Genomic DNA, 12408 nt, shown 5'->3' with positions numbered 1-12408 from the left:
TAAGCTGAGCTCAAAGAGGGTATTTGGCACTAAAGCACCAGCTTTGAAAAAAAATATGCAATCTTATATCAGGTTTGGCTTAATGTAGGAATATAATTAACATTTTGTGCATTTTATCCCACATTTTGTACACTGCAGTCACTTTATCTATGTGCCCAACATGCAGAGCAATGACCCAAGCAACCAAAAGCTGCTTCCATATATATATATAAAGTATGGGGAAGAGAGGGTCTATTTTTAAAAAAAGAGAACCAAACCTTTCAATAAAATTACCCTTAATAGTCGTAGACTCAAGTCGTTCACATTGCTGTCACCTGTAGAGGTCGCACTTTTCGTGAAACTGCAAAATGCTCCAACTTAACACTGGTTAAATTGATTGGTTGTGATTAACTGCATTCTAGTTCCTCCTATGTCTTTACAAAGCTACATTAAATTATACAAATCTTACATGTTATTAGGATATAGTAACACTGCAAAACAGTCATCTGTACATGAGGAACTACAACAAAAGGGTGGCTAGAAAAGTAGCATATGTGATCATGTGCTTGTATTTGAATATGAACAAGGAAACAAACATTCTGCAGGTTGAAATAAAGACACAGACAAACTGTGGAGTACTCAAACTATAGTACAGAGTTTATTGGGACTTGAAGGACACAGTGGGTTTGGCTTTCACATGCACTCAGCACTTTGCTGTACATCACATTAAGAAGGAAAACTCCCTCGTCGACTCCCACCCTGCCATCCTTTGCTCCTCCTTCCCTTCACTTCCAACAAACCGTTGTGAGTCTGTGTGTTTTTGTGTTGACGCGTTCCCCAGCGAAGCAAACAGAGCATGACAGTCAGAGGATAAACAAAGTGCTGATGTCTGTGTGGGCATTGTCTGGGAGATCATACTAACAAGGAGGCACTTCAGTCTGATTAAGATTTTTTTTTTTTTGTCATATCAAGTACGTAGAGAGAGAAAAAACAGGCTTGTGTGAGATCAATTAAAATTACTGCATGGACCAGCTTTCACTACCTCAAATCGGGAAAATACCACATTCTTAAAACAAGCAGAAGAGACCGAGCTCCTCCTCCCTTTGAATTGGCTGTGCTGCTGCGAGAAGGCCACTTCTTTGTGTGGTGCTTGCGAGATCTTCCGGCGTCTTCCTCTCCTCCTCCGCTCTCACATAAATGAACTGGACTGATTCAAGAAAATTCAGATAAGAAAAACCTTTCACATACCCTGTGTGATTTGATTACAGTTGGACACAAAACAAGAGGAAGACCCTTTAGATTTGTGAGGCATTCTGAAGGACATGTTAAGAGTAAAGGGGCAAAATATAAAAAACCTGTACATGAGACAACAATGGCTATGCAGCAATATCTTTTACATGGAAAAAAGGCATAAGGAGAACAAGAACACTTTAGTTTTGGATGTAAAAAAAACAAACAAAAAAACAAGCGGCATTTCATTTGACAATATCAATACAACAATGTGCCTTAATGATTAGAGGTAAAACATTTTCTTTTGGTAACAAAACAGCATGACATTGTTTGAAATTGTGCAACTTGTAAGTCAGGCTGAGTGCATGTGTTCCTCTCCGCTCCATGGGGGACTGTGCAGAAAACTGAGCAAAACAAAAAAAAACAAAAAGAAGATTTCTGATTCTGTACAGCATATTAATTAGTTTAAACTCCACATAATGTCTAATATAAAGTGACACTGTAAACCGAGGGAGACTTCTGTGTGTATACGATGTGGAATGAGGTATGCAGAAGCGAAAGGGATACAGCTGTCCATACTTACACTTGTCCATGCAATGAAAACACAACACGATTCTCACAACTCTGAGTGTGTGCGTCTATTTGATTGTGTATGTACTGTATGCATGTGTGCTTTAAGCGATATGATATGTCTGCAGGCTCATATTTAGAGAAAGTGTATAAAACGGATCACACATTCTGATCCTCCTGTGGTTCTAAACAGCTAAAAACCTTCAAAAACCAATAATTCAACATGACAACAGTATCACAAAACTAATCTTTGGCCTGAGTGTATGCAAGGCAATGTACATCATGTGTTGAGGTTGCTGAGGTGATGTGTTCTGAATGTTTAGGAGTGATCTGAGGTATGGGAGGTGAAGTACAGAGAAAGAATAAGTTAAGAAGAGTATGACTTGTGCAGATGGTGACACTTTGGGGGATGCAGATAGATGATAGATACTGGTACAAGATACAGGCCAGAAAGTACAAGACTGAAAATGACTGAAAGAAAAAAGAAATTCCTTTTCTGGAAAATCAACAACAAATAAAAATTCACCAAGACCCCATCTTCTATTCCCTGTGGTGGTCTTTATTATACAGTGGATCCCCTGAATATTAGCTTGTTTTCTATCCTTTTCTGGTTTCATCAACGTCAGTGGCTCTGCTCTATAGTCCAACAATCCTGAGGGTAAGTAAGGTTTGTCTGAATATTTCCAAACGTCTCGGCAACATTGACCATCCTACTAGAAATGCCCAGGGTCTCAGGGCCTGGTCACCCCCCCCCTCCCTCCCCGATGGGCTGACCGTTTAGGCTTTTAGACAGGCTGTCTCCGGCTGCTGCTCAGGCCCCAGCTGTGGACCAATCAGCAGCGGGGAAGCCCCCCTTCGGAGCTCCTTCCCTTTGTGTGTGTGGTTCCCACACTGTCACGGTGCCACTAGGGGGCAGAGTTGGACATGGAGTCCACAGAGTTTACACTGGAAGACTGCACACGGCTGTTGGAAATAGACACCTCTGGGTGCTGCAGCAGATGAAGAGAGAGGGAGAGATTGGTGTGGGTAATTTAAATGCGTTTGTCTGGGTTTGCGTCTGTGCGTTCACTTACATGCCTCCTGAAGATCCTGTCCAGCAGGCTGCGTCTGGGCGGCTCCGGCGGCTGATTCCAGTCCAAATCTGGGGGTCTCGTCCCTTGAGGCCCGAACACATTCAAATCTCTGAAACACTCGGTTTCTATCATCTGTATGAGAGGAGAGGAAAGAATAGGAAGGGAAAAGGGGAAAAAACTAAGTGAGTGGTGAGCTCTAAGTGAGCTCTTCCAGAAGTTCTACAAACTTCAGTGAACGTTTAAAAATGTCATATAAAGTGCACACACTTACCTCATTCTGCCATGGGATGGAAACACTGCCTGTAGCAAATTTGGAGTAGAAGTCGTTGTCAGTTTGGTCCAAATTTACTCCCTTAACTGTGGAGAACTGCTCTATGTCCAAAACATCCTTACAGTACACTGCCCGAGGCTGGGAGAGGGCAATGACCGTGAAAGACAGGGGGGTTGGGAGGAAAAACAGAAGACAAGTTTATCTTAATAGATAATTTATCATCCTGGAATTTTACTTGCTGCTCTTAAAAGGACAGTTTTTTTTTTCATTTTTCCAGCGGCGTGTCGATTAAAACAGAGACTGACTGCAGTAAGAGTAGGCTTTAGCAGTGGGATTGATCTACACACACACTGTGGACGGTATTACAAACTACTCACATCAGGCACAAAGGGAGGATCCACTATCCCAGCCTCCATCCTCTTGAAGTTGATGTTTTTGAAGAACGAGTGGGCCTTGACGCCCGCTGCTCCGTCCGCCTTGCACCCCAGCCTCTGCTTAGGGTCTTTGGTGAGCAGCTGGGCGAGCAGAAGCAGAGATGAATCATTCAATTATTCATCATTCATCCCTCTCTGTGCGTCTCCACACAAACATCTTTCCATCGAGCCCTCACCATTCTACAGATGGCCTTGGCGTCCTCTGTAAACTTGTCGTTGTACTCCTCCTCTTCCTCCTGCACCCTCCTCTCCACCTCCTCCCGCTTGACTCGCTCTTTGCGGGCGCGGAAGGGCGACCGCCCGGCCGTCATCTCGTAAACGAGACAGCCGAGCCCCCACCAGTCAGGACTCATGGCATACTTTTCATTGTTTATCACCTCTGGAGCTGAAGAGGGGAGGACACGGTTTATTCGGGTTTGAGAATTCAGAAAGTTTAATTCAGAAATGTTGATTGAAGCTTTTCTTACCCATGTAGCCTACAGTCCCCACCCTGCCTCTGATGAGCTCTCCGTCAGGCACTTTGATGGCTAGCCCCAAGTCAGAAATACGAATGTGTCCTGCAACACAGCAGCAGAGTCCTAAGTGAGGCTATTTTGTTCTGCACATCCTTAAAGCTCATCATAAGACATTAGAAGACACACAGTGCTGTGCAATGCAGAAACCTGAGCTGGTGAAGCTTCAGAACTCACCATTGTCATCTAACAGGATGTTCTCCGGTTTCAAATCCCTACAAATATGTGAGAATGTAAAGAAAATCAGCAATCAGCAACACAAAGAACAAAAGCACCAATTTACACTAAAATACAAACTTTCCATCTCTGAGAATCGAAGAAAACCACACATCAAGCTGCATTAAATACCCTAACATTTGCAGATCTACCTGTAGACAATAGATTCCCTGTGCAAATGCTCAAGTCCACAGCAGATTTGAGCAGCGTAAAACTGGACCCTGTCTTTCTCGAAGCCCGGCGTGCCCATGTTGTAGATGTGAAACTTCAGGTCGCCGCCGTTCATGATGGTCAGCACCAGACACAGAGCGTCTTTGGTCTCGTACGCGTACGCTAAGCTTACCTGGAGGAAGACGAGAACACGATATACAAAAAAGTGCATTGTGCAAAAACACTTTGTTCTTTTCTTTTCTTTTCTGTTTACTCACAACAAATCTACTGTTGACTTTTTCTAAAATCTGCTTCTCGTTGAGAGCCATGGACTCTCCTTTCCTCTTCTTGATCCTCTTCTTCTCCAGCTTCTTGCAGGCGTACATCTTCCCCGTCGCTCTGACCTGGCAGGCGCACACCTGAGAGGAAAAACAAAATGCTTCCTCAGACATCACTGTTAAACCACAATATTTTAATCGTGAACTCTTATTCTCTGGTTCTCCTACCTCTCCGAATCCCCCCTTCCCCAGTACTCGGTACTGTCTGAATGTGTCTTTAGTGATTGGTTGCCTGACAGAAGACAGACACAGCAAAATCCATTAATAGACGCTTATGTAATATTGATTAAGACAGAGATATTATCTGTGGAACTCGATACCATCCCGAGTCTGTTTCCCGTTCAGAGGGTGGGGCATCTTGTACGTAATTTCACTTTCCAGACACGGATACAATCAAGGCTGCTCTGAAAGCCTGCTGTTTGCTTCTAACTGCCTCTGATAGGCACTCTGTACAAAATATTTTCCTGTCTACACTCATCATGCTCCTCAACCCATGTTTTAATCCTCCAGTTTTTATTTCTTCTGGTACTTAACATATGACTGTTATTTCATGTGCTGGTATATTATATAACAGTTCCAATATTTAGATGCATTGGTGATTTGGCTTTAGCTGCAGTCGGAGCTATTTTTATGGTTGTTTTCAGCTGACATTTAGCTTGTGTAATTGATTACATATTTGAGATGACTGTTGTAGATGTTCATGACTTTATAATCACACTTTTGATGAATTTAACTTCATGTGATCTATTTATTCTCAATCAATTTATTCAATTTTGGAATCGCAAATCTGCAACTAGGAAACCTTGTAACACCTGATAATGTAATAATATAATGTAAGACACCAAAACTTGAAAAATGATTGAAAAAAAAAAAACATCGTCATTGACATTTTAATAACATTTAATTGTATTTCCTGCTCACCGACAAGACGGGCAAGTTCTGATGGAACATTTACCACAAGTTATTATATTTTAATTGTTTGTTCAATCAGGGTAAAAGAACAGTTTTATCACATTATCAGCTGCAATACTTTATCAGCTACAATACAGATTAGTGGCCTAGTTCATAGATGACTATGACTATGCACTAATTCACCACTTTGCATCCAGCATTTACATATTTTGATCAAAACAAAACACAAACCAACCTTTCCAGCATCTTCCACTGCAGAAAGCGGTCAAAGTACATGCAGTTCTGGTAGTCTAAGAACGGCGCTCCGCTCAGGTAGTCGTGGACGGCCCTGCTCCAACACAACACAGCACAGCACGATCACAGACTCAGTCACAACAGCTGAGAGTATGATGCAAGTTAAAATTCTGTTGCGATGAGGCTAAAACATACTGAGAAGGAAATTTTAAAAAAACAGGTGAGAGACAGGTGAGAGCGAATGAATGAGCGACTCACTTGCGGCAGTTGCTGAAGATCTCCTTACATGGACTGAGCTCGAGGTTCTCTCTGCACTGGTCTGCAAAAACCTCTGCTATGTCTACACGCTGAGGTGACTACATCAACACATGTAAACACACACACACACAGCAACATGCGCGCACACATACACAAAAAACATCACTTTTTTATTACACGCACTACATCAAACCAAGGAGAAGCATTTTTAACTCCCTCCATACGCTTTGAACAAACACTGCATTGTTGTTTTTGTATATTTCATGTGCACAGTGACTTACTATAGCCTTATAAGTACCTCTGGGAGTCTTATTTCCACAGGTTTGTAACATCAGTCACTTTAAACGGTCACTAAAATACACTTTTCCAGTCAAAAGAAGCCCCACAAGTTGATAAAATGCATCAGATAAAGAAACTTACTTGTTTAGAAAGAAAGGTCTTGATGATCTGGTCCCCTCTGCTTTTTCTTTTATCATCGGGTGTCACCTCATAGTCGTCCTAAAATAACAAAATGCCACAGTGTCATTAATGTACTGTGTGAGATTTGCATTTGATACTAGCATTGACATCTATAGAAGGCATGAAAGCAATATTATCGACTTCATGCTAGTTTTCTGAGTAGAAAAGAATGCCACTTAGTAACAATGCACCTTCTCTAAAGGTCTTCAGGTTGTAAATAATGCCAATATTATTGCCTAATCATTCATTTACTAGTGTACTAGTTGAGATGTAAAACATTAATAATGTCTTCTGGATTGCCAGATTATAAAATATTCCTGGCTGATGTCCGAACATCAGCTGCAGTGCCTCTGGACATTTACAACTGCAGCCTTGATGTGTACTACATTTACAGCAGCATTCTTGTTTCCTGTTAGGAACCGAGTCACCTTTTGACCTTTTATTATTGACTTTATCGACCTTTGTAACAGCAAATAGGCGGATTCTCTACCTGACCTTCAAAGCATGAGTAAATGGTTTATCAAGCGCCAAACTTAAATGGACTCGTAAGAGCATTCATTTAAAAAAAACGTAATTTATGCAAAAAGCTTCCCTTCCTAGTCAAATCAAGGTTATCCTGAGAGCCCCAAATCACAAATTTGCCTCAAAGTGCTGTATAATCGGCACAGCATAGACTCACTATTTGGTTAATAGAAGGAAAAAGAGGGGGGGAAAACACTAAACACAACTCAAGTGTTTTATAATCATCCAACCAGAAGAAGTCTGCTCAGATAAATGACATGTTACTGAAAAGTATATCCTCTTAAATTACACTGATGACGATTTAGAACTTGGACTTAAACAGGATGCTTCACTTTCCCCTCCTCTTTCTGCTTTTCCAACTGTCGGAAAACAAAAAAAAAATTCCTCTCAGATTCTCTCTCTGAGCCTTTAATGAGGATAAAAACACCTAATTTGCTGTTTCATCTGAATGAGGAAGCAGCTGCAGTTTAGCGGGGACAAGGCCACACCACAAACACACACCTCTCGCTCTCTGTGTGTCGCTGTCACTCTCAGAACAAACATATGCCGCTCTTGGCCTCCGTGTTTGAACATATGCGGCCGCTGACACTAACAGGTTTGGCCGTTGGACGTCTCCTAGGGGCCGCAACATGAAAAGCGCTCTGACGCATTTTGTAGCCAACGCTTTAAAATTCTCAAAAAGCAGGGAAGCGACATGGCGCCCGTGCTGCACGCTGGCCCCGGCTCTTTCTATTAGTGTTTTTTTTCCCCCAACATGCTCCTGCGTTGCCTGGCAACCACACAGTAAACACGGTGGGATTCCTTGAGGTCCTGGAGTGTCACAGTGTGTCACACCAGCGTCACCAGCTTTCCACTACAAAACACACACACACACAGAGTCACACACACATATATATATATATATATATATATATAAAGTGCACACACACACACACACACACACACACACACACACACACACACACACACACACACACACACACACACACACACACACACACACACACACACACACACACACACACACACACACACACACACACACACACACACACACACACACACACATAAGCCGGAGCTTAAGAAAAAAACCTGGCTTTAAAAAGGCACAACGTCACTGACGCTGACACAAAGCCAGGAGGAGTCCGGCGATAAATACATACTGCATATACAAACGTAAATATGTGAGAGCTGGGCTGAACGACAGAGGGAAAGGGAGAATTGCTGCCAAGTGTTGATTAACTGAGGCTTTGTTATCAGCGGCAACAGAGAAATTACACACATACACACACACATATATATACACACACACACACACACACCCTGAGTACATGAGCTGTCTGACTCCCACCCTTTGCCAGTGGGGGGTCAGCCAAAGGGGAAAGAAGACGCCCCTTTAGCCTTTTGGAAGCAGAGGGGATCCAACACACACACACACACCTTCTCATGGTGTAGGAGAAAATACTGGAACCCCCAAACACATTCCTTCCTCTGCTGGACACACACACACTCTTTTCCTCCCGAGCTGTTGTGCTCATGCTCCCTCACCGATTCCTAGCTAGTCGACGCACTTCCTGCAAAGCTTAGCGACCAGATTACATAATAAAACCACCCAGTAAACGTCATAGTACCCACACAGGATTCAGATTGCTGTTTAATCACTTCACATTCAAACACCTGCCCGGTTGGAATCGCCCTCAGACCTGGTTTATTGTCAAGTACGGCGTACAAAGCGCAGCACCGGGCCTCCACAGTCCGTCACATGGGGCAGCAGAATTAGCTTCAACCTGTGTTTGGGGGTGAGCGGTTCACCCCCTCGCAAAGGGTGATGGTCACTTTTAGGGCCGGGTGGTTTAAAGCATGAGGGCGGGAGGGGAGGCAGAGGAGGGGAGTTGTGGGGTGTGTGCCGGGTTTGGAAGGGGTGGCGCGAGGGAACAATGCTGTCCTTTCTGTCCCGTCACATGCTCGCAAAAGATATTCTGGGCATAGATAGATGAAGACTTAAATGTGTCATGTGGGAGGTATTTCGTCTAGACACAGCGAGAGATGTGGGGAGGGGGGCAACAAGCTGGGCAGACGGAGGGAGGGAGAATCCGGCTGGTTGAATAATCACTACTCAGTTTAATTGTCTCCTCTGGGCTGCATGACCCAGCACCGGCACATTTGCAGGCTACGCTGTAATCCAAGTAAGTACAGAGAAAAAGTGGACGGGTGTTTCTAGACCTGCATTCAGCCAGAAAAGAGCGCCGCTGCTCCCGATACTCTGAGAACATGTTCACACCTCAGAACTGATCATGTGCAGCTCACGAAATACGGAAGATTTTCAACAAGAAACTTCCAGTGATGTTTTTAGACAATGTTTTTCTTTTTTCACGGCATCACTGTGCAAAAATTCCTAATAACTCGTCATCTAAAAGGTCTGGAAAAATGTGACTTGTGCACATAATCTTGGCTCTCTTTTCAGGCTTTAGGATATGTCAACCATGATGGGAAAGTTCAGCCAGTCACTGGGCTTTTCACTGATCAGGTGAGATAATGTAAACAGTGGGAGTAGGATGTGGTGAAACACAATGGGTTAAACAGAGGACGTTCATTCAGCAGAGTGGATTTTTTTAATCATGTGTGAAACAACAAAAGAACTTGACTTATATATTTTTATGTTATAGTCTCTGGAGCAGAGGAGGCTGGACACCAGGACCACATTTTGTAGGTCCAGCTAGGGCTGGACGATTAATTGAATTTTAATCATGACTTCGATTTTGGTTACTCACGATCATAAAAACGTTATAATCGAAGAAAAACGATTAATGTGCCACACGGCGCGGCGTGTATGTAATTTCCTACGCTGCCAAAGCACCCTGAATGCACCTGTGTTGTTTGCGCAGCTGCAGCAAGGGCTTGTCGATCAGCAGCACGCGAAGAAAGCGGTTTACAAATATGGCAGAAAAGGAGCCTTTAGTTGACAAGAAAGGTAGGACTATTTCAGTCATCTGGAAGCATTTTGGCTTCAAGTCGTCGGACATCCAGCAGAAGGACATTACTTGCAAAATTTGTCACGCTGTCGTGTCCGCTCCACAAAGCAACACGACCAATTTATTTAACCACTTAAAGTTCAGTCACAAAGTGGTCTACGACCAAGTTTTAAAGGACCAGAAGAGCCAAAAAAGTGCTAGCTCGTCAGCCTCAGCCAGCGCCACAACGACAACACAGTCCTCCATTCAGGACACTCTTTACAGTGCCACTCCATATCCCACCAGCTCCCGGAGACATCAAGAGATAACGGAGGCTGTGACATTTATGCTAGCAAAGGACATGTGCCCCATCAGTACCGTAAGCAACCCAGGATTCCAGAAACTTATTAAAACTTTGGACAAGCGTTACATGTTGCCATCACGTAAATATTTCAGCAGAGATGCACTGCCTGGTCTGTACGTTAAATGTCGTGCTGAAATAAAAGATGAGCAGGCCATGTCTTTTGAGCTTCAAGCCTACCTCCAGGCAAGGTCACTTGACACTGAGTTCGACTCACTTGAGTGGTGGAAAGCAGCACAGACACTCTACCCACGGCTCTCCAAACTGGCTAGGAAACACCTGTGCATCCCTGCCACAAGTGCTGCATCAGAGCGGGTTTTTAGCACAGGTGGAAATGTTGTCACCTGCCTTCGTTCGTCACTGAAGCCAGAACAAGTAAACAGACTCGTCTTCCTTGCCAAAAACCTAAGTTTGTAGGAAGCTAACTACAGGGAGTGTTTAACTATGCAGCCAACCCCTCTTTTGTTATTTAAAAAACATTTTTGAGAGAGTTCAAAGAATATTTTCAGGTTGTGTTTTTGACTGAGTTATTAGTGTATTTTGCATATTGCTATTTTTACAAGTTTTATAGAAGTGCAAGCAGATTGGGTATTTATTTTAATTTATTTGCTTTATTGCTTTTATTTAATATATTAATATTTTTTACAAGTTTATTTTTGATTGTTCTATCAAGTTGTAGTTTAATAAATACTCAAGTTTTGAAATTATGAATAATCATGGTTATTAGTCGTGATTTCAATATCTATCAAAATAATCGTGATTATTATTTTTGCCATAATCGTCCAGCCCTAATGACAGTGCCACCTACAATTTAGATGATTGCGACTAATGGCATCAAAGGTTTATACAATTATGTGATTAGTATAATTCGGTCATTATCAGGTAAAATAAGGATGGAATTATATTCTATATGGCCATTGTAAATTTTGCAATTAATCCACAGTCCATGTGTGTGCCAGACTGCAGATTGTCATTCATAGGGCTTTTGCATTAGTTGTGGTCACTAATTACTCAACACTATTATATGCTTAATTTGTAGCACACATCAGGGTTGATGCTTCCTGATTAGGGTAGATTCTTCAAATACAATACGCACTGGTTCATACATCGGCTTTGAAGAACATCACTTTGGTCCAACACCCAGAAGCTGGGGACCCAGTGCACACCTACTGGATGGAAACTTGTCAATCATAAGATAGTTTGGTTCATCTAATTTACTCTAAGTGGGACCGTAATTCCTAAAATGAATATGATTCTTTATTGGAGAAGACTTCAAACTCATGATTGAGACCTAAAACTCCATCCATCCATCAATCCATCTTCTTCCGCTTATCCGGCGCCGGGTTGCGGAGGAAGCAGATGAAGCCAGTCATTCCAGACATCCCTCCCCTCAGCAACACTTTCCAGCTCTTCCTGGGGGATCCCGAGGCATTTCCAGACCAGATGAGATATATATAATCCCTCCAGCGGGTTCTGGGTCTGCCCTGGGGTCTCCTCCCAGATGGACGTGTTCAGAAAACCTCCAAAGGAAGTCTCCCTGGAGGTATCCGAATTAGACGTCCGAACCACCTCAACTGGCTCCTTTGGATGTGAAGGAGCAGTGGCTCTTCTCTGAGCTCCCTCCAGATGCCTGAGTTTCTCACCCTATCTCTAAGACTGAGTCTAGCCACCCTACACAGGAAGCTCATTTCAGCCACTTGTATCCGCGATCTTGTTCTTTCGGTCACTACCCAGAGCTCATGACCATAGGTGAGGGTTGCAACGTAGATGGACTGGTAAAATGAGAGCTTCGCATTGCAGCTCAGTTCTCTCTTTATCATGATGGTTCGATAAAACGCCCGCATTACTGCTGACGCCGCACCAATCCGCCTGCCCATCTCTCGCTTCATTTTCCCCATCACTCATGAACAAGATCCCGAAACACTTGAACTCCTTCGC

General features: G+C 43.1%; 1 protein-coding gene across 1 annotated transcript in view; it reads right to left on the bottom strand.

Annotated features, from left to right (window-relative positions):
* Positions 1–615: 615 nt before the first annotated feature.
* Positions 616–12408, bottom strand: part of grk5l (G protein-coupled receptor kinase 5 like) — a 31742-nt gene continuing 19949 nt past the window's right edge. The window contains exons 4-16 of the mRNA XM_022202647.2: positions 6598–6675; positions 6178–6275; positions 5921–6013; positions 4942–5005; positions 4714–4854; positions 4438–4628; positions 4247–4284; positions 4025–4114; positions 3734–3942; positions 3501–3638; positions 3124–3261; positions 2853–2984; positions 616–2768 (exon numbers count right to left, since the gene is read on the bottom strand). Of these exons, the coding sequence (XP_022058339.1) occupies positions 2685–2768; positions 2853–2984; positions 3124–3261; positions 3501–3638; positions 3734–3942; positions 4025–4114; positions 4247–4284; positions 4438–4628; positions 4714–4854; positions 4942–5005; positions 5921–6013; positions 6178–6275; positions 6598–6675 (1494 nt within the window). The 3' untranslated portion in view covers positions 616–2684. The remainder of the gene's footprint in view (positions 2769–2852; positions 2985–3123; positions 3262–3500; positions 3639–3733; positions 3943–4024; positions 4115–4246; positions 4285–4437; positions 4629–4713; positions 4855–4941; positions 5006–5920; positions 6014–6177; positions 6276–6597; positions 6676–12408) is intronic.

Source organism: Acanthochromis polyacanthus, chromosome 7, assembly GCF_021347895.1.
Source record: "Acanthochromis polyacanthus isolate Apoly-LR-REF ecotype Palm Island chromosome 7, KAUST_Apoly_ChrSc, whole genome shotgun sequence".
Taxonomy (NCBI): domain Eukaryota; kingdom Metazoa; phylum Chordata; class Actinopteri; family Pomacentridae; genus Acanthochromis; species Acanthochromis polyacanthus.
This window is presented reverse-complemented; position numbering and strand designations above follow the sequence as displayed.